General features: G+C 40.1%; 1 protein-coding gene across 6 annotated transcripts in view; it reads left to right on the top strand.

Moving 5' to 3' along the window:
* The first annotated feature begins 12,070 nt into the window (after positions 1–12,070).
* The window catches only part of LOC6641242 (potassium voltage-gated channel protein eag), a 37,730-nt gene continuing 27,942 nt past the window's right edge, over positions 12,071–21,858 (top strand). For all 6 annotated transcript variants that reach the window (XM_023175311.2, XM_023175314.2, XM_023175313.2 and 3 more), the window contains exon 1: positions 12,071–12,682. In XM_023175311.2, the coding sequence (XP_023031079.1) occupies positions 12,604–12,682 (79 nt within the window). In that variant the 5' untranslated portion in view covers positions 12,071–12,603. The remainder of the gene's footprint in view (positions 12,683–21,858) is intronic.

The raw sequence follows: 21,858 nt of genomic DNA on the forward strand, positions 1-21,858 counted from the left end.
CAGCCAGCCAGTCGGGCAGTCGGGCAGTCAGCCAGTCGACAAAAAGGACGACAAAGACCACGAGGACGAGGACGAGGACGAGTATGACGACGATGGCGATGAACCGACGAATTCGACGAAACGACCACGAAACGACGAAGAAAATGCAAAGTTGTGAGAGGGGATATACATATATAAGTATTACGTGTGTGTGTGTGTGTGTATAGAGAGGACAAAGGGTGTAAGGGGAGTGGGCGGGTCGGTGGGCAGGGCAGGGCAGGGTAGGGCATCGGAGCCAAGAAACGAAGTTAAATTTGCGTGCTTTTGTTTGTTACTGAAATGTGTGTCAGCCGAAAAGAATGAAAGACCAACTCCGAACCCCCCCCTCCCATCATCGACCCCCATGCGCCATTTCTTATAACTTACACTCTCACTCTCTCTCTCTCTCTCTCTTGCTCCTCCATTGTCGCTCCAGCTAAGCAATTATGTCAGCTTTCGTATGGCACAACTCTTGGTGTGTTTGTGTGTGTGTGTGTGTGTGTGTGTGTGCGGTGTGTGTCTCTTTTTTTTCCTTCCCCCCCCCCCCCCCCCCACTAGAATAAATGCTTCATTGTGCCTTTTGCGGTTGCATAAGTGTCAACCACGCACACATTCCAACTTACATATACAGTTTGACAAGCGCTGACCAAACGGGGTTGACAAAGATTGATGATGATGCTAAGGCACCGCAGCTCCCCCCACCGCCCCCTTTTGACAACCTCCTCATAGCCCTTTTGTAGTCTCCGCGTTTGAATATTTCATAAGCAATTGCAAGACCGAACAACAAAACAAAAAACAAATTTCGCATTCCCATTTTTCCATTTTGCTCAATTTGTAATCATAGTTGCAACAACTAGAAGTTTTTGATGCTTAGTCAGTGGCATTAATTTTACCACCTCTCTTTTTCATCCTGCGTGCGTGTGTGTGTGTGTGTGTGTGTGTCATGTGTTGCATAAGTGGAGCCGAGTCTTCCTAAGCAAATTATTATTCACTCGGTCTAGGCCAAATTCTATGCCTCGATTTCTGTTTAGTCCATCAAAAGTCAGAATAAAGCTAATCAATCAGCTGTGAAGTTCCGGGCTTCCTATCCGCCATCCATCCATTGTTGGCAATTGAGCAATTTGCGGCTATAGGACGAAGAGAGCAAGAGCAAGAGCAAGAGCAATAGAAAGAGAGAGAGAGAGAGACGGACAGAGCACACTTATTAAGAGCCTGGAAAGTATGCTACATAAAATATTTACCTTTTCTGACATATTTCATACGCCTCGTTCATTCCTTGAGTAGGCTTTAATATCTACTTTACTTTACTTTGAAGTAGGAGACTTTATTTTGAATTAATGAAACATATCTATTATGTAAACGATATTCATTAGGACAAAGTTTGACTCGAACGGAAATGGATTTAACATTTAAATGCTGATATTAGCAGTTATTAAAATAGGAAACTTAACTATAAACATATTTGATATACTATTAATTTCAGTAAAGTTAGTGTTAACTTTGTTAATACACAAAAAAAAAGTATTTTTTTCAACACTTCCTTAATATGAAACATTTAAAGGGTTTTGATCTTTTATTTTTGCTGGTTGGTTTGCTGGTTGGCATTCTGCTGGCAAAAACATATATTTATCCTATTTATGCATGTATGTGTACGTATGGATAAAGGCTTACATATGTTCCATGTCCACGGTATTTGCCAAAATTTCGATTGAGGTTGAAATCAGTGGGAATCCTACCACAACATCACTCACATCCCCAACCCCCGCTCCCAGCCATCCGTTGTTTTTGCTTGATTTGTGTGTGTGTGTGTGTATGTGTGTGGGTGTGTTTTATCTGGCATTGTTTTTGCCGCAAATGTTTTTTTTTTATGTTTTATATTTGGCATCCGTTTTCGAGCCTTGTCGCTTCCGTTTCCGTTCCGATGGTCAACTGGTTAGTTTCTGCATGGTATTTGCTGCATGGATGCAACAAGAGTGGCAACAACACACATACACACATACATACATACAAACGTGTTTATTGAACACTGGCAAAGTTGGACCACCTGCTGACCTCCGTGTCCTTGTCCTCTCGTTGACCTTGTGTCAAATTGTTGCCGTATCAAAACAAGTTTATTAACAGTTCTCCTCCTTCTCCTTCTTCTCCTTTTACTAGTTACACCCTCTAAAAAGCCGAAAATCCTCTCAAAACCCCCCCCACCATCATCTCATCCAGTTTCAGTTGCCACAGTGCCTAGTCAGCTAGCTACCCAATGAGATCTGCTAGCAGGAGACAATTACATATGTAAAATGGTTGAATAGTGAAATGTTGTTGGCTTGCCACTGTTTGACAATAACTGGTGTGTTTGTGTGTGTGTGTGTGTGTGTGTGTCTCTCTGTGGTTGTGACCCGCTCGCCGCTTTGTCGCCATGCCATAAACGTTTGACATAGACTTAGGCTCACTCAGGCTCAGGCTGAGAAGCCAAAGTCGAAGCCAGGCGAGCACGTGCAGAAAATGTAAATTTTTCCTTTTTTGGCTTTTGCTTTTGGCTTTTGCTTTTTGGTTTCTGCTCTTTTTGCTTGATGTTGTTTTTATGTAAATATCTAAGTGTGTGTGTGTGTGTGTGTGTGTGTCCCTAGCTTCTCTTGTGGGCTCTACCCTCATGTGCTTGCTTGCTCATTGCTTTTAATAGCCAACAACATGCCACGCATTAATTTATGAATTCTTCTTGTTTATTCCATTTTTTTTTTCTCTTTTTTTTTTGGGTTTCCTTCTTTTTTTTTTGTTGGGCCAGCTCCTAAAAGCTTTTAAGAGCCTCATAGCACATATAGAAATTGAAAACGTAAACGAATCGACATTGAGACTATCCTGTAGGATTCCCATTCATAAGATTTCCTAGTCCTAGAAATTGGTTATAAATTTAGCCCATATTCGATTATGTCGTTGGATCTTCCTTGAGGTCCTTGAGTTAAGGCCGCTTGAAGAGTTCTAATTTGATTGGCCCAAACCAACTTTGTTCCTATTTTTTACAGGGTATTATCAAGCTGATTTCGACAATCCGCAGAGCTTTAAATATAAGAGGCCTTAACGAACCCCGAAGATGCAGTTCTTTTGGAAAGATTATTGCGAATAATTTTGAATTTTACGTTTGATTGATTGATTTCGATTTCAAGTCATACTGATCAATAGCTAAAAAACACTTATATAACTATGAAGATGAAGGTTCAGAATCAAAGAATTAAAGTTATCATAGTCTTTGTTTTCCTAACTAAACCAAAAGAGTAAGAAAACATTAGAGGAGCGCGAGAGAGAGAGAGAGAGAGAGTGAAATAGCAAAGCTTTGAATCTCAAACTGTAGACGCCAGTTTGTCGTCTGCCCAAAAGTCGCAGCATAAAGGATAGAAGAATGGAAGGATGTAAAAATGGGCATGGTATTGTTCGGATGAGGACATGTAGCATGTGGGATATATATGTATATGTACTATATAAGTATGTATATATGGAGAAGAGAAGGGTTAGAAGGCATCCGTTGGTTGCTTTTCTTCGATTTTGTTTTTCTTTTCTTTGGTGTATTGTTTATTTAGCATGTATGTGTATGTATCTCTCTCTATGAATGTGTGTGTGTGTGTGAGTTCTCCTTACTATGTCAATATTTTTTGGCGTGAGCTTTGCTTTTAGCCTCCATGACAAGTAAATATTCCCTACACAGCAACAACAACAACAACAACAATACCAACAACAATAGAAACAAGTGCGGAAAAAAAAGAAGGGAATAACTCGGCCAGCCAAGTCTCCTCAGCTCCTGGCGTCTGGGCCTGGCTAACTCAGTAAATTCACCTACTCCCTTCTCACACTTCTCTGCTCTTGTGCTCTCCTCCGACTGCTTCAAAGGCAAGACAAAGGACCTGGCTGAAGTTGCTCAAGTGAGTTGTTGTTGTTGTTGCTGCTAGTAGTGGAGGAGACTCGCGCAATCGAAAAAGTTTTTATGACACAATTTCCTTTTGTTGCCATTTGCCTTTCGTCTTTCGACTTGGCACACTTTCGATTTTCGATTTGGTTTGGGGTCATCGAGGGGCGTTTATGGCTAGAGGAGTAGAGTATTGAGACTGAGGGGGGGACGACTTCTATTTTTAGCCTTACCATGGGGCTTCAGGTGGGCGTGGCATTTAGAGTTAGCTCGCAACTTGGAAGCGGCACAAGGATACGGATATGGATACATTCAGAAAAAAAACAATAAAGAAAAATGGGATATAAGCAGACTGGCGGCGGGGGGCAGGGGCAGGGGCATGTAGAGACCCTTGCAGCAAAGGTGAGAAGCAAGTTCTTGCATGCAAGAAATGCCATGCAAAGTGTTCTTTGGCAGCAGCAGCAGCAGCAGCAGAGGAGAAATTATGTGTTGCACTGCACTGACCTTGCGTGCAAAGCAAAGAGTAGTCCGCGACTAAGAAAAAGACGGAAGACGGTCGAGAAAGTAGTAGTAAAAAGAAGAATATAAGCATATATACTATGCATATCCCTCTCTCTCTCTCTCCCTTTGAGCATGTGTGTGTGTGTGTTGGTGTGTATTTTATTGCATTGCACGTTTTTCGGGCACAAAAGTCTAATTGGATAGGGATGCAGAGGTCGCTCCGCCCCCCGAGCTCTGCCCTTGTCTCTCTACCGTTGACTCTGGCCTAGAGCAAATTAATCGATAAACAGTGAGCAAACCAGCGAGCAAGAGAAAGAGAAGAAGAGATCAAATTGAATTTGCTAAAAGCTAAAAACCAGCTACAACGTGGGTAGAGGGGCAGAGACTGGGCAGAGGCAGGGCCAGAAGAAATGGTAAAAACGAAGGGAAAAGCTGATAAGTCGCCGCAACAATAAAATCAAATCACATCCCATAGTAAAACGAACTGGAACTTTGTATGACTTTGGTCCAATCGTTAAACCACTGTCGATTAATTTGCCAATGCCAACTGAATAGTGTGAGTGCGTCAGATAGACAGGGAGAGAGAGAGAGAGAGAGCAAGAGAGAGGTAGAGTAACTACAAACTGACTAACTAAATTGACTATCTAAGTGCCATGAATATGATGACAATTTCGGGTTACTCATTGAACAAAATTAATGACCCTTTACGGTCTCTCACTTTGAAATATTATTTTAAATTAGCATAACAGTCAAATGAATAAATATGAATGAAAATGAGTAACTCAAAACAAAAAGGAAAATTAAACCCCCAAACTTGGCCTTTATTTTGGGTTGGCTCCGGCTAATTAACTACAAAATGGGCATAAAAATGCGAGCCCAAAGATAAAAGAATGCTTAATTTATGAAATGCGAAAAATTCAAGCGCAGACACTCAGAAGCGAGACTTGACTTAAGGACTTGATAACAATTTAAATGTATTTAGTGGTACGATTTTTTCTAGATTTACTACAACTATTTAAATAAATAGAAAATGGACAGCAGGTTGTGAGTTATTTCCCACTTGAACTCAAATTTCAAACTTCCTTGTTGCTCTCATATCCATTATCTCATATCCTTTTCATCAAATCTGTTTTCCAGCCTGTTCAGTGTTTGTTCTAATGATAAGAGGAAAGGAAAGTTATTGTTCCATCTGCCCCCATCCGCTCCCTATTACAAGTAGATCAAATGGGACTTTTTCTCTTTAGGGTCTCCTTTAGCTTTCTGTTTTTGGTTTTTTTTTTTGGCTAATCAATTGCCACCGTTGCCATTGCTGCTGGCCTACTTAGGATGCCAGTCCAAGGTGGCACAGAAGGAGAAGAAAACTTGTCCCAAGCCACTCCATTTTTGGCGTGGCGCTCATCACGCAAAAGCCTACCCGGGCAGGGCCCCAGGGCTTGGGCTTGGGCTTGGGCTCAGTCGACTTGGCAAAATCAAGGTTAAGTATATGTATTTATGCGCATTTCTTATATAAGAATGTTTGCATAGAGATAGACATACAGACAGACTGGCAGACTGCCTGACTGACTGTCTGACTTTGCGACAGAATCAAACAGAGAAAGAGAGAAAGAGAGGAGACCGATTGAGATAGGCATAGAGACCATTGGTTTGGCCCATGTCTTCTGCCAGTGTAACGACGACAGGAAATGTCAATCAATTAGCCGAACCTGGCCCAAGGCGAGGGTTCTGGTCTTGCGATTCTTGGATTGGCTTAAACCGAATAAGAATTTAAAATCAAATGCAAATAAGTAGTTTACTCATATCACTCATACGACATGTTGCGCCGTTTGCTGTTACTTACTCCATCTATTTAAAAATCATTAGATTTAGAGAGAAAGTGTCATCCATTGTGCCTAATTGAGCATGAGCTCCATCACATGTTAAGCCAAGTTAATGCAATTGCCAAACTGCAATGCCAATCTCTGTCCAATTCATATGTGAATGGAACAACATGAGGTATTATCTATTATGCAGCTGCACTCTGCCTCTCCCTCTGCCACAAATCCCGAGTAGCATGTGTCCATTGTCTATTGTCTTATTCACTTTATCCAAGCCATTTCTCTCTCTCTCTCTCTTCGGTGAGGGCGACATGAGCCAAAGGGAAGAGTTAGATCTATTGTTGTGTTTTTTTCTAGGTTTTTTTTTTGTGTTCGAGTCTGTGTTTGTATAATTGTTGCAACAATTGCGCCGAGACAAAGGCAGACAACGACAGAGATAGAAACAGAGGCACAGAGACTCAGGAGAGAGTTGGAGAGAGGAGAATGGAAAGGGCAAGGGAAATACCAAAAACAAATAACCCAAAACTTATTATACTTATATACAGGGTGCTGGGTGCTGGTTGATGGGGATGCAGCTAGAACAATGGCAAATATTTTGTCAAAGCAAGAAAAAAAAATGGAATATGTGTAATGGAATGCAATACATGAGATGGTCTGAGATGGAAGGAGACTGCTATGGATTTTCTCCTCCCCTCCTCCCCTCTTACACCCCAACCACAACGTGTGTGTAAACGCAATTAAATGAAATGTCACAAAAAATGACAAGCTGAATGGGGTCTCAGACTAAAAATATGATGATGACCACAAAATGATAGTGTCCAGATTCATGGATGGGTCTAAGTCTAAGTAATTAGCTCACTGTCTTTTTGAGGATCCTACTAACTATGGCGCAAAGAGAGTGAGCGAGAGAGAGAGAGGGGGAGAGGAGAGAGAGATAAGTGTAGAAAATAATTCCATTCATTAAGTTTTCAAGGTTTAATCTCAGAATTTTAGTTATAGCACTTATTTGAAATGTGAGAATATCTTTAAAAAATTTGCAAAATTAGTTTCTCCAAACTTGATTCCAATTTTGAAAACAAATGTTTTTATTACTTTTACTGTTTCTGTGTGTGTTTGTTCTTCCCTTTTCTTTTTTTTAATCTTCCTTTGGCTTGGGTTTCGTTGATTTTATAAAGAGCAAACACAGCAAATGACAGAAAAAGTTTATAAATTTTTGAATAGGCTCCTGTCACCCCACTCGAGCCACCTTATCCCCACCTCCTTTCGCTCCTTCCTTCCCCACCGTTCATAACCCCCATTTGGGGGAAGTGGGGGGGGGGGGGGGTGAAAGTAGACAAGCGAGACGACAAAGCATAGGAGTAAAGTAAAGTAGAGTAGAGTAGAGTAGAGAGTGGACTGATGGAATGAAAAGAGAAACGAGTTTCTGAGAGTTTCAGTTACATTTTCCTCGTTCCATCTCTCTCTCTCTCTCTCTCTCTCCCTCATTCTTTCTCCCGCTTTGGCTTATGCCTTCTCTTTGGTGGGATGCTGCCGGCTTCATTTTCTTGATGACACAATCTCATTAATAATGCGGCAACTCTATTAATATTTGAAGCCGAAACGCAGTTCACCGGAAATTAAATGTGAGTAAGTGAGAAGTGTGGGAGGTGACAGAGGTTCCAGGAGAAAGGTGGGCGACTGGGCGTTGCCGAAACCAAATTGCGGGGGAAAAAAGGTCAGTTTATCTCTCTTTTGCAGATACATATTATTGCAATCCATTTGGAAAACGAACAAAACAATACAAAGAAACACTTGCCCTTGCTTCGCTCATGTCACTCAGGAACTCAGTGCCTTAGATTCTTGTTCATCTGGCCGCCTACTGACTACTGACTACCGACTACTGCCTCATGGCCTCGTGGCCCATGGCCTCATGTCATGTTAATTTTTATGACGTACTTTGAGTGAGCCATAAAATGCAAAAGGGAAACAGGAAAGACTTAGGCTTAGGCTCCATGTCTTCTTGCATCAAATTTACATGCCGTCGCAGCCGTTGCCATCACTTCAATGTTTTGTTTTCTACATTGTACAATATGTACCTATATATGTATGTATGACAAAAAGAAGGTGAGCGCCATTCTGTGGTCGGTTTGGTCACTCGGCCCGACGACATCAGGCAACCTGTCACCAAAATCCAAAGTAGTTTCACTTCACTTTTGTCGCAATAAAGCCATAAACTCCTCCTTCTGGGTGTGTCTGTGTGTGGGTGGGTGTGTGTGTGTGTGTGTGTGTGTGTAGCCATGCCAACTATGTCAAGGAGTGTTATTTATTATAAATCCATAGGTGGAACTGTATTACAATATTAGCCACTGTCAGTCACTAGCAGAAACTAAATAGCCAAACTTAACAATCTTTCGGCCAAATGCATTTTCACTTAACAAGAAAATCAAATTAGCCATTATCAGCATCAGATAGTTGCATGCATAGATTTGGTTTGGTTTCCGGTTACTGGCAAAACAATCAAGTTTGAATTTTGATGTTAATTAAGTCCATAATAAGCAAACTTCGTACCTGCCAGCCACAACAGCAAAAAGTTTGTTATTTTTTGCTCAATCTTCTGCTCTGCAGGGCCACTGGGCCAGCATCTGCTGCCATCAGCTCCCTAGTTGCTGATGTTGTTCTGTTGCTGCTGCCGTCGCCGTTGCTCAGGCAACGCATTAAAGTTGAGAACAAAATTCATAAATGCCTGAGAGGCGGTGGAGCCGCTTGAAGTGCGCTTATAATAAGCAGCACAAGCAGCAGCAACTGAACAGAACAACACCAACACCAACAATGCAGCCAGGATAAAGGACTTGTCGTGTTGGTGTTGCTTGAATTTTAATGAAATTAAAGATTACTGAGCTCGGGCAACATCCCGAACAACGTTGGCAACAGCAGCAGCAGCAACATAAGAAAACAGAGCCAAGCGAAAGGGAAATGCAAAATGGAAAACGAGTAGATGGAGGTAAATTGCAGCATAAAAATGGTTGGCTTAAGAGTTAATAGCATGGAATCAGGAATATTTATATTTTTACAGAGACACAACAACACAGAAACTCAAGTTGTTTTTTGCGTGAATTAAATTTGTTTTCAGTGCGAGGGCGAGTCAAAAGGTCATTCCGCATTCTTAATTTATATTCAGGTGTTCTGATAGGGACTATCAGTAATGACAAGAATTATGAACTTGGTTTCCAAAGAAATAGAAAAAGTCTCAATTAAGGCGCAAATTTTCTTGAATTTTCATTTTCAAACTTATCTTGGGCGCTTCGCTCTCTTATTGCACGCCCTTGGAGCAGAGTTTAACCGAGCAACAACATTTTTAATTGCACACCCTTTTGTTGTCTCTCTCATATTAGCCAACTCCGAGCTTACTTGTTTCTTTGCTGGCTTCTAATTTCTCTGGCATTTAGTAACTTTTGACTTTTAGTTGTTGTTGCATTAGAGAAAGTGTCTAAAATTACTTCACTCGCTTCACTCTTTCTCTCTTAGACAGAGATGACTTAATGACTTAAACGGCCAACATAATTGGTAAGCACCTAACATAACTCAAAATAAACTAGATCCAATTGCATTCCTATTGTTGATTTGGTAAATACCAAGCTAAAGGTAAAGGTGGCATGCTGTGCAATTATCCATTGTAATTGGCAGACAATACAAACGAAATTCTTGTTCATATTAACTGCAATCGATGTATTGCTGTGGACTTGGTTAGTATCTGCAGCTAAAGATAATAGCTATGAGCAAATGGGCAAATGGGCATAGGCCACATTGCGCATACGCCGTGTTGGTCGGATTCTGATAGCATAATTAATTAATCAAACATTACACATACTATTATGCATAAATGCACAAATCAATATAAAACTGTAACCACTAACCATAGAACACATAGATGGGACAAACTCATGATTTTTTGATTGCAAACGCTAGCCTAGTCATGGAACCCCAGAGAACTTCGGGAAAACCCGAACGCTCTCACTCTCAATGAGAGCGTAAAATGGGGAGAGGGCAAAGCAGCTACGAAAAAATTTCAGTCTAGCACAGACTACCGAACGACGAAGGCAGGCCTACGTCGCTTGTGATTTCGTTCTGTCTATGTATGTGTACACTCGTCGGTACATGCTCAGGCTTCGTAGTGTGTGTGTGACGTGAAGTTGTACAACATCGCATTTCAATAGCTCGCTCGACCAAAATTTTTCATTTTCGACAAAACAGCGGCAATGCGAATAGGATATGCCCCTGTCGAAAGAATATCAAGAAATATTGGCATCAGCTACGTATGTATCCCGGTGGCTGTGCCGATAGAGTGTTTGCTTGGCAATAGGAATGTCGCTGGTTCGAATCCCAACTCGATTATCGTTAACGAAGTTTTTTTTTGTCGTTTTTTTTATTTATATAAAAATAAAAAAATAAAAATAAACAAAAGAAAAAAAAAACAAAATGAAAATAAATAAAAAAAAAATCAAAAAGGAACAAAATAAAAAATAAAACTAAAAAAAAAACGACAAAAAAAAACTTCGTTAACGATAATCGAGTTGGGATTCGAACCAGCGACATTCCTATTGCCAAGCAAACACTCTATCGGCACAGCCACCGGGATACATACGTAGCTGATGCCAATATTTCTTGATATTCTTTCGACAGGGGCATATCCTATTCGCATTGCCGCTGTTTTGTCGAAAATGAAAAATTTTGGTCGAGCGAGCTATTGAAATGCGATGTTGTACAACTTCACGTCACACACACACTACGAAGCCTGAGCATGTACCGACGAGTGTACACATACATAGACAGAACGAAATCACAAGCGACGTAGGCCTGCCTTCGTCGTTCGGTAGTCTGTGCTAGACTGAAATTTTTTCGTAGCTGCTTTGCCCTCTCCCCATTTTACGCTCTCATTGAGAGTGAGAGCGTTCGGGTTTTCCCGAAGTTCTCTGGGGTTCCATGACTAGGCTAGCGTTTGCAATCAAAAAATCATGAGTTTGTCCCATCTATGTGTTCTATGGTTAGTGGTTTTACTCTACGTATACGTAATATTTTGTAAAAATTCTGCATTTATACTGGTTGACTGGTTGTCACTTTTCATTTACTCATGCAAATTCATTTACCTCATATCTACCTGAATTTTTAGCAACAATATTTAACATTCAAAATGAATAATAACAAATGACATAATTAACTTATTCAACATATGTACTTTCAATCTCTGAATGTAAGTACATAAATTAAGTAGATTAAATTGTATAAATATAATTTTTAGCTAAAAGGCCAAACAGAATATTTTCATGACAAGGCAGTTTAATGATCTAGGGGAAGTTTTGCTTTTCAAATGGAATAGTTTGGGCTGTTGGGTGTTAACCATTATTAGTGAATAGGGATTCCCGGAGAGAAGGAAAATAACCCAATCTTCATTCGTTGAATTCAAAATATGAACTGATTTTATTTACAAAAGTACGGAGTTTATATAGGAAATCTTAGGCTCTAGGAGGTAACAATTGTTCTTAAGTAGATCTTATTCTAGTACGACTCACACCCACGTATTCGGGGGTTGAAAGATTATTATTATTTTAGGCGCGGCGTCGGCCACTTGACATCCTGCCGTTGTGATCGTTTGGGTTAGTTTACAATTACAAGTGTTTTTCCCACAACGCTTGTGGCTGATTGTAATTCTAGTCATATGCTAGGTTAGTTGTTTGTGCCAAAGTACAGTTGTATTATATTTTCTTTAGTGCATCTGATTTGGTGAAGCCGCTTCAGATGAACACAATGTTTATTCTTAAACAATTAGCATGGCTATAGCTAAGTTAAATTATGTTTTATCTCTTCTTGCAGTGCCATATGTAACCGATAAGACTGGGTGAAATGGTCAAATTTGACGGCAACTTCAACTAATCGTCGTGTGAGAATGTTTGTCTTTTGGGTGTGAACGAGCGTCAGTGTGAGAGTAAGAGCATGATGAACGATCGGAGCCGGTGAGTTGCCGTCAAACAGCAGCAGCAGCAGCCCAGTCCAGCGAAGCTGAATCCAGCCACTGAATCAAAGAAAAATTAACAAAATCGAACATCAATCCAAGTTGAATACGCCGACGCCCCCGACCGAACAGTAGCAGCAGGCCTTTCACAAGGACATCAGGCATCCATCATCTATCCATCAGTTGTCTAACTGCCAATTCCCTTCCCATTGCCATCATCATCGGCATCGGCATCGGCATCGGCATCGGCATCGGCATCAACACGCCACTGTCAACGCAAAAAAGGACCTAGCTTAGCTGTTGGCAAGGAGAACGAAGAAAAGGCGGTGGAGGTGGTGCAGGTGGTGGAGGCGTGGCGAGGCAGACGTCAGAGCACAGTTTAGCGTGTAGGCGTCAAAATGCCTGGCGGACGACGTGGACTGGTTGCGCCGCAGAATACATTCCTTGAGAACATCATCCGGCGCTCCAATTCGCAGCGTGAGTACTGTAAAATTATCTAAACCTAAACCTAAACCGCATTTCAATCTCAAAACCTAAACCGCATTCCAATCTAAATCTGAGTTAAAACTTTGTAATTTAACTGCCAATTACTGAGTGTGGAGAAAGTTTCCACTTTTTTTGCTCCTAGCGATTGAAATGCATTTTCCGTTAAGTTGTCAGTGCGAACAGGAAACTTGGCAATCTAAAATCACACGCATGGCCAATGGTCAATGGCTATAAATGGCAATAACACACAGAGACACAGACACACACACACACACACAGTTTGAAAATAGTTGGAAGGTGATTTCCCACCACTCCTTCCGCTCTTCAGCAGATGAAAATTCTCTTTCAATCTGTATTTCCATCGCTCTCTGACTCTTATGGTGTCTCAAAAGTTGTTTTCTCTTTTCCATTCTGGTGAATCTGTCGACGAGATTGATAGGAAATGGCAAAATTATGGCCAACCACAACTCGACTCAGGCCTCGAAGCATCATTAGTGTGTGAGTGTGTGAGTGTGTGTGGCTAGAGTGGAACTGAAGTGCCTGTTAGCCCAGTCTATACCAATCATACTAAAAACTGCCTGCAAATGCCAATGACATGTTATACCAATTCACACACTTCAGGCTACCAAGTAATTTTCATTTAGATCCCCCCGTATTGGCAACATGTCGTATGTGTAATGTTTTTGGTTTCGCCTAGTGGTAAACTAATAACTTAGTCCTTTTCTCTTAATGGATTTGGTGTATCTTTTACTTTAATGATTTAAATATTCAATTTTAATGGAAAATCAAAGTCACTGTCCAAAAGACTTCTTCACATTCATATGGCAGAAAAGTCTTATCAAAGTTGACTATAACTGGAAATCTGAAGGTGGCGAAATAGCTCTCTCTCAGACTTTAGTTTTTCTTCCGCTTCAACTTGCCGTCGAAAGCGGATTACCCGACAGTCGAATGAGACGTAAAGCCTTTTTCTAAAAGGATTTTCCATCCAAATGACATGAAAATCGTAGCAAAACTAAGCAACTGAGAATGTGTGTGTGTGTGTGCAAAAAGAAGCGAACAAAAAATGAAACTTTTTGCTGCTATTTGATGATGGTCCAACCAACCGTCTGGTTACCGACTTGCTTCTAGAGGAAATGCGACTCAAAAGTGTAATGTGAAAAACATAATAATTAAGGAAATGCACACAGACACGGGGCACAGGGCACCGAGATGAACGCGGATCCGGATGCGGATACGAGTAGAGCGAAGACGTTTAAAAGGCGAGAAAATTGCGTTACCCAGATGGGCAGAATGGGCGGAATGGGCGGAATGGGCGTGTGGCGACGTCAAGTGTTGTGTGCTAAAGGTCCATGCAATAGATTCAAATGTGATTTTCATGCCAAAAGCAAATAAAAAAAAAAATATTTGTATACAAGTGGCAGGTGGAAAACTCGGACTTGACGAGGGGACTGGAACAGGAACAGGAACTGGGGCTCAGTCATGCCATTTGATTTGTTTACGCACTTGGAAACGCAAAAAAAGGAAGAAAAATGTTGTGCAAATCATGAAAAAAAAGAAAAAACACTTTTATTGATTAGAACCTTTTACCTTGATAAGACTTTTTGTTACCCTTGCTTAATTTTTTTTGGAAATTCTTCAACAATTGAGACTTTTCAATTGAATTCTGAAACCTTTTGGTTGTGAAAAGGTATTTTATTTCATAGAGCTTGCATCATATCATCTTCAAGTCCTAAACTCTTCTTTTTCCATTGAACCTTTTCCCATTTGTTGATTTGCATTTTCTTCTGCTTGGCTTTTTGGTTTGCATATTAAATCGGATCGTATGAGAAGCAAATATTAAATATACAGCATGCGTATAGATAAGTTTGTTGGATCAAGAGTGGGAGTGGGGAGGGGAAATGAGAATGGGAATGGGGCATTAATCTCCAACATACGCCAAATGTTTGTCCGATTTTCAATCATTTTGGCTAAGCAAAGTTCAACAAGAAAAACAAAATGAATGAGAAAATAAAGAATGTTTGTTTTATCTTTTGCTCAATGAAATCATATTCTTCACTACCTCTCCCTCCGCTCCGCTCCCCTACCGCGGATTAGTCTTGAACTTTTGATTCTGTTAGCTTGGAAATGCCAACGTTAACAAATTGGCCCGCTGTAAGCTTAAGGGCATAAAATAATATATATAAAGTATATAGAGTAGAGGAGGATAAGGCTTTTTAGCCGCCCCATTCCAATTTTAATTAGTTGACTTTATGCAAAGTCTTTAGCCCCATCCATATGGCCTATCCAGGACGGGCCAGCCTATTGCTTCGATTTTCGGCAAATAGGCCAAAAATTCTGTTGCTGGTTTTGCTGTTTTTTGGTCGCAAACTCATTAAATGAAGCACACACACACACACACAAAGCCGAGAAAAAGAAACACCAGAAGAGTGCCAATGGCAAGCATTTTTCACTGGTTTATCTGGCGGCACACGCAGCGGCCCCCGAATCCCCTGTCAGCCCCCCCTTGCCGACAATTCTTACCCCTAAAAAAATTTAACAAAACCAAAGGTCCAACCATTTCACACACACACACACACACACAAAAGAGAAGCCGCCCTTTGCCCTTTTTTTCTGTAGCTGCTGTTTGTTTGTTTGTTGTTGTGTTTGTCTCTTTTCTTTTTGGTTTACTTTTTGTTTTGTGTTTTTGTTGGCGTTTTTTTTTGTCACTTTGGCGGTTCGCCTCGCACGTTTATCTCCGAGTGCACATGGCAGTTTCCCCTCTTTACCCCTCAACCCGCCCACCTACTCGGTCTTGCCTCTCTTGAGGCGCGCTGTTTGATCTTCGTCAGCAAGACTGAAACTGAGTACGAAATGAAATGGCCAATTGGCCATACTTTTGTTTGGCTTTGAAGTTTGCCCAAAATGCTTTTGCCCACTTTAAAAGCAATCCCTTGTGTGTGTGCGTTTGTGTGTGTGTGTATACTTCTGAGTGTTGTGTGTTGTGTTTGTTTGTTGTCTCAGTCCTATTGACAATTGATTAGGCATAGGCCATGTGGCCAAAGTCAAACATTTGTACAACATTTCTAGCCCCTTTTGACTGACTGAATAGGTCAACGTTTGAGTAGTTTTGGGCAATTACTATGCAAACGAATAAATATATATGCAAGACACTATGACAAAGAACTTTCTAACATTGCACTGCTACGACTAATTTGTACCCTGTAAAGTAAATAGGTTTAGACTTTATTTTTCTTTATCTCTTAATAATGTGTATGACATTATTTCGTTCTTAAAGATCTTTTTCAATCAAATTTATACTTTTGTCTTAGCCACTGAGAAAAAACTTGCTCAACACTTGCCATAAACTGACCTAACCAACTTCATATACTCTTTATGTACCTAGTCTCTTTGTTAGCTTTGTGGTAGGTGGTGACAATGGTTTGTTTTATTCGACTAAATACATATATATATATATATATGTATATGTATGTAGGTATATTATATGTATTGATTGAATGAATGTCTGTATATGAGCTGAACTGGCTTAACTTATTAGTAAACATTTCTAGAACAGATAGTTGTCAATGATTTGCAAAACAAAGTCATAGTGAAAAATCTTTAAAATAAACTGAATAAATGACCAAAGTATTTCATTTGATTGTGTGTACATCTTTGATTGGTTCTTATTGAGTTTAATCATACAATATTCTATTCAAATATATGACAACTTATTCGTATATCCGTACAACGGGTTTACACTAGAGAGCTGCATGAATGATAGAAAAATCAATTCGAGTTAACAACATTCAAAACCAAATAAATGAATTGAATGACTTTGAAAATCGACTTCAACTAAATGAGTGTGCGACGTAAAAATCAGTCGCAAAACATTCAAACGAAACAAAACGAATTGAATGAGTTAGAAAGTGAGTCAATGAGTTGCTATGATTCGAATGCATTCGAATTCCAATTCTGATTTTAGTATTTAGTATTTATTTGTATTGTATATTTTTTAACTATATGTGATTACTATACAACGAAACTAGTGTGGTCAGTGGCTCAGAGGGGACCTACTCAGACTACAATACTGTTGTTATCGGGTTCAAACCCCCTACAGAGATAGAGAAGAATTTTTTTTCCAAATAGTGAAGTATATTAAAAAGTAGATCCATTGTGTACATATATGATGGATTAAAGAATATAATTTTTTTTTATAATATATTAGAAAGCCTTATTTATGTTTTCACGGTTCGTGGCAACTAGGAATCTAATTTAGAAAAAATAGATTTTACAAAATTTGTCCCAAATTGTCAAATCCAAAACTGTGTCCTTAAGTTTTTGGTGTATAGCATATTTTAATTTTAATAGCCCCCATTTCGCCATTATTTTCCATACATTTTTATACCATACACCCATAGGGTGAAATGGTATATTAAAGTCGCCAAAATGTATGTAACAGGCAGAAGGAAGCATCTCCGACCCCACAAAGTATATATATTCTTGATCAGGATCAAAAACTGAGTCGATCTAGCCATGTCCGTCTGTCCGTCCGTCCGTCCGTCCGTCCGTCCGTCCGTCCGTCCGTCCGTCCGTCCGTCCGTCCGTCCGTCCGTCCGTCCGTCCGTCCGTCCGTCCGTCCGTCCGTCCGTCCGTATAAACACCTAGATCTCGGAGACTATAAGAGCTAGAGCCACCAAATTTTGTATGCAGTCTCGTGTAGTATGTACGCTTATCGAGTTTGTTTCAAATTTTTGCCACGCCCCCTTCCGCCCCCGGAATTTACATAAAACTGTTTTTCTTAAAAAGTATGCCAGATAGAGACATCAAATTTGGGTTATATACTTCTTTAGTTAGCGCGCAGAAAATAATGGTTCCAACTTTTTGCCAACTTTTAGTACAATTCGATGTTTTGACACTCAATTCATAGCCTTTCATTAAACAGAGTTACGTATTTTGCGAGATATGGCAAGTAGAAACTCACACTCATTCATTTCATTGTGTAGTTGTCACTCATTTATTTGAATTCAATTCGAATGGATTCATTTGACTTTGACTTTGCTCCCATTCATGCAGCTCTCTAGTTTGCACTAGTATATATATGTATGTATCTAGGTGGTTATTAAAAAAAACCTACTACAAATGTCTTTATTTCTCACAAACTAATAGCTTTTAATTGGGCTCAACAAATAATATAAATTATTCAAATCACATTCATTATTTAAATGCTGAATGAAAGAGACATTTTCGGATACTTTATTCAAAATATGATCAACAACTAATTAGTTAAAAAGAATGAAGGACGTCAGAATGTACATATATCAAATATATGTATATGTTCCCATCAACTTCTCCTCGGTGTCTCTCTTTCTCTCTCTCTCTGTCTCTCTCTTCTTACCACTTGTCCACTGTGTGTCCATTGTGTTGCATTGAATATGCGCGTCGAATTAACCATAAATATTTAAAATCGACATGCAACAAGCAACAGCAACAGCAACAGCAGCAAATTATTGGGCGATGGGGCAAGTGTGACGGGTCTATAATATATGTGACTGTGTGTGTGTGTGTGTGTGTGTGTGTGTGTGTGTGTGTGTGTGTCTGTGGTGCATGCAACTGTTAACAATTGCAATTACAGGCCCTTTTGCCCTTTTGCTCTATTTATTGATTTCATTTTTCATTGTTTGTTTGTTTTTGCAGTTGGTTTGTGTAAATTAACATTTGGCTAAGGGCGCCATAGTGGCGCACATCGTGTGAGAGACTGAGACAGACAGACGGGAGCGAGGGAGAAGGCGAGCACGCGAATGAGAGAGGGGAGAAAGGAGTTTACCATTACATTTATCGATTTATTCTCTCTTACTGCTCTACCTCTTTATCTTTCTCTTTCTCGTTCCTTTTATTTTATTTTGCTTTGCTTTGCTTTGCTTGCGTTTTTAGTTTGCGACACTTAACATTTGTTGTTGTTGTTGTTGTTGTTGTTATTATTGTTGCGTCGTTGACCCGTTTTTCTTTGTGTTTTGTTTATTTTTCCCTTGGCTTTTCTTTTTCATGTTGTTGTATTTGTTGTTTTTTGGTGGCCGGAAATGCGCGTGTTTGCTAATGTTGTTGTTGCTGGGTTTTTTCGGTTAAGTTGGGGTCTCTGACTCGGGTTTAGGAGCGGTGCGGGGCGGTGCGGTGCAGTTGGCTGGTGTTTAAGCCACTTGAAAAGCCGAACGAGAAGGTCAACGAATAATAATAATCCATGCTCCCGCCGCACTCTGTTATTCATTCTCTCTTTCTTTCCTTCTTTCTTGCTTTTTGTTATTTTCTTGTGACTCAACTGAAACGACATTGGACATGGACGAACCGAGCCGAGCCTATCGTCAGTCAGTCAGTCAGTCAGTCAGTCAGTCAGTCAGCTTGGCTGGCCGGCAGTCAAGAGCATGAAGCGAAGTGTAGTGAAGCGAAGCTAACCGAACCGAACTGAACCGAACCGAAATGGCCACCTCCAACAATTTCATGTCATTCGCGGTGAAAGAGGCATTCATCATACGCCATGTTGGCCATTATTATCCACCATACACAGACCACAGCGGAATACATTTCTCTTGAAAACAGAAAATTACACCAACAATCAAACGAAACAAATAATTTTTCATTCTTCACCAAAATATATATACACATACATATATAGAACATAATTCTATTCGATTCCCTAATAAATGAGTCTTGATGACTGAGTCATTTGGTCCATCATTTGTTTAAAATTCATTTAGTCCTTTGGACTAGATATTCGTTTGATTTCCAAATTGAAATTTGTTGAATAGTGCCACAAATCGAGTGTGGTTGGCCAAGCAGAACTGAAATTTACGCCAACATTTTTCTCCTTAAAAAAAACGGCAATGACTAAAGAGTCACGAAATCAAAATTAGGGTCCATAAAAATGGCTTTCCTCTCACTTGATTTGACATCATTAGTACCCATATGGCAAGTCGATGTAGGTAGGGATATTTTCTTTTGCCTGCTGCTTTGACCTTTGCCCGCCCATTCGCTTCAGTGGCTTTCGCCTTTCATTTTCCCCATTCCTGGGGAAGGCTACGCTGGGTTTCATTTCAAAATCAAAACAGAGACCTTCTCAATGCCAGGGTCGTCGAAACAGCACCAGGTGTGACATTTATCTACCCCCGCCTTAACCTTAACTTGTTTAATTTATAAGCGTTTCATTTCCAAGCCCGAATCCGAGACCTGTGAAGGGGTTTCCCGTCAATCATAATTTCCACTCTAAATAATAAGCCTGTGCAACGATTTCTCAACGTTATCGACATGTGACCGAAATACCCTGCGCTGTAATTAGATGGAAGGCAGGGGAAGGGAGGAGGGCCAAACGACACTTAGCATTAATAAAAAGGCCATTTAAGATGTGCTCGGCCAATGGCCAACATGATTATGTTGTCTGTTCTGTCCTGTCAAACATTAGCACCAATTGTGTGTGAGTGTGTGTGTGTGTGTGGGGGGGGGGGGTTTTGTGGGGAAATGTGGGTAAATGGTGTAGGGGTGGGGACAGAGGGGTGGGAGGGCGTACCTGATGCCCCTTGTCCAAGACCATGTCATGCCCCTGGTCAGTCAAATTGGATTAAGTTGTTTTTCCTGCCTTTGCTACTGTATTCTGTTGTGTGTATCTGTGTATATACATATACATACGTGTGTGTGTGTGTGTTTGTTTGTTTCAATGTTTACGGAAAAGGTGGGGTAATAATGGGGATGAATTGGCGGGGACAATGTCAGGTGTTTGCCCGTCAACCAGGTTCAAAACGAAAGCATACATATATATATACACAGCAAGGTCATCTTAAATGTATATATATATGTGTATGTGTATGTGTATGTGTGTGCTGCTGTGGTTAATGATGACCATAATCCCAGATAGATCTCCCATCAAATATAGCTAATATTGTATGTATTCCTATGTATGTGATAAACAGAAACCAAACTGGGCGAAAGCATTTTCATATTGTGGTCAAAAGTAGTTTTACTATAGATTATCATATTGGATATTCATGGCTCTGCCTGACTATATATCAAATATATATATGCAAATTGATTTCTCTCACATGTAGGTTGTCCATTTCTGTCCCCCTCTCTCTCCCTCTCTCTCTCTCTCTCTTAGATTCAATTAGCGTATCAATAAAATGCACAAAATGGCATAATGAAACTCAATTGTAACAGTAAGTGAATAATAGAGAAAATCCTCCGATTACACATACATATATGCACTTCGATTTGTTTTGATCTAGTTCATCTTTTAGTTAAAGTGTTTAAATATAATATATAGTCTGATTTCATATCTCTTCATGTATTTTATCTGTGTTATTTTTGCTTTTAGCAAAATCTAAGCTTAATGTATTTACAATCGATCTCTTTGTAGTCTTGCGTGCTAACCATCAACTATATTTCACTGTCGGTGGCCATACACACACACACACAGAGAGACACAGACACACATATACATATATATAGGCACTTAGTTGCCTCCAACCAACCACCACCCCTCTTTTTGGCTCACTGTTGGGGCAATTTGGTTAAAGTGTAGCATACTTTTTGGGGCACCCTGGCTAGCACGCAACAAACACAAGAGTTTGCCCAAAACAGAATGCAAAATAGCAACCACAGACACATAGACCACTACATATACATATACGCCCACACACACACACACACACACACACTCACACACTCTACCCACATGTAAGTGAAACTAAAACTCGCGCCTTGCACTTCGCAACTAGCCACCGAAAAAAAAAAAAAAATAGAAATGAAAAGTTTGAAGCTTTCAGTTACTGGTTACTGTTGTTGTTTGAAGAAAGTTTACGCAATCAACTTTTTCGTTTAGTTTTTTTTTTTTGCTTTTTAGTTATCAGCACACACACATACACGCATACATACATACATATGCACATAGTGAAAAGAGGAAATGACGACAACGACAACGAAAGAAACTTTAATGTGCCATCAGCGAAAGCAAAAGCTGCGAATCGTGGCGCCGACTACTCTGCCACTTATATACATATGTATGTGTGTGTGTGTGTGTGTGTGTGTGTGTTTGTGTGAGTTTGGGTTTTGCTGGTGGGTTGACCAATTTGTTTTTTACTGGTTGCCAAGCGTCATCAGCCTCGACGAGTGTCGCCCAGCCGCCAAAAGTCTTCAAAAAAAAATAG

Source organism: Drosophila willistoni (genome assembly GCF_018902025.1).
Source record: "Drosophila willistoni isolate 14030-0811.24 chromosome XL unlocalized genomic scaffold, UCI_dwil_1.1 Seg141, whole genome shotgun sequence".
Lineage (NCBI taxonomy): Eukaryota > Metazoa > Arthropoda > Insecta > Diptera > Drosophilidae > Drosophila > Drosophila willistoni.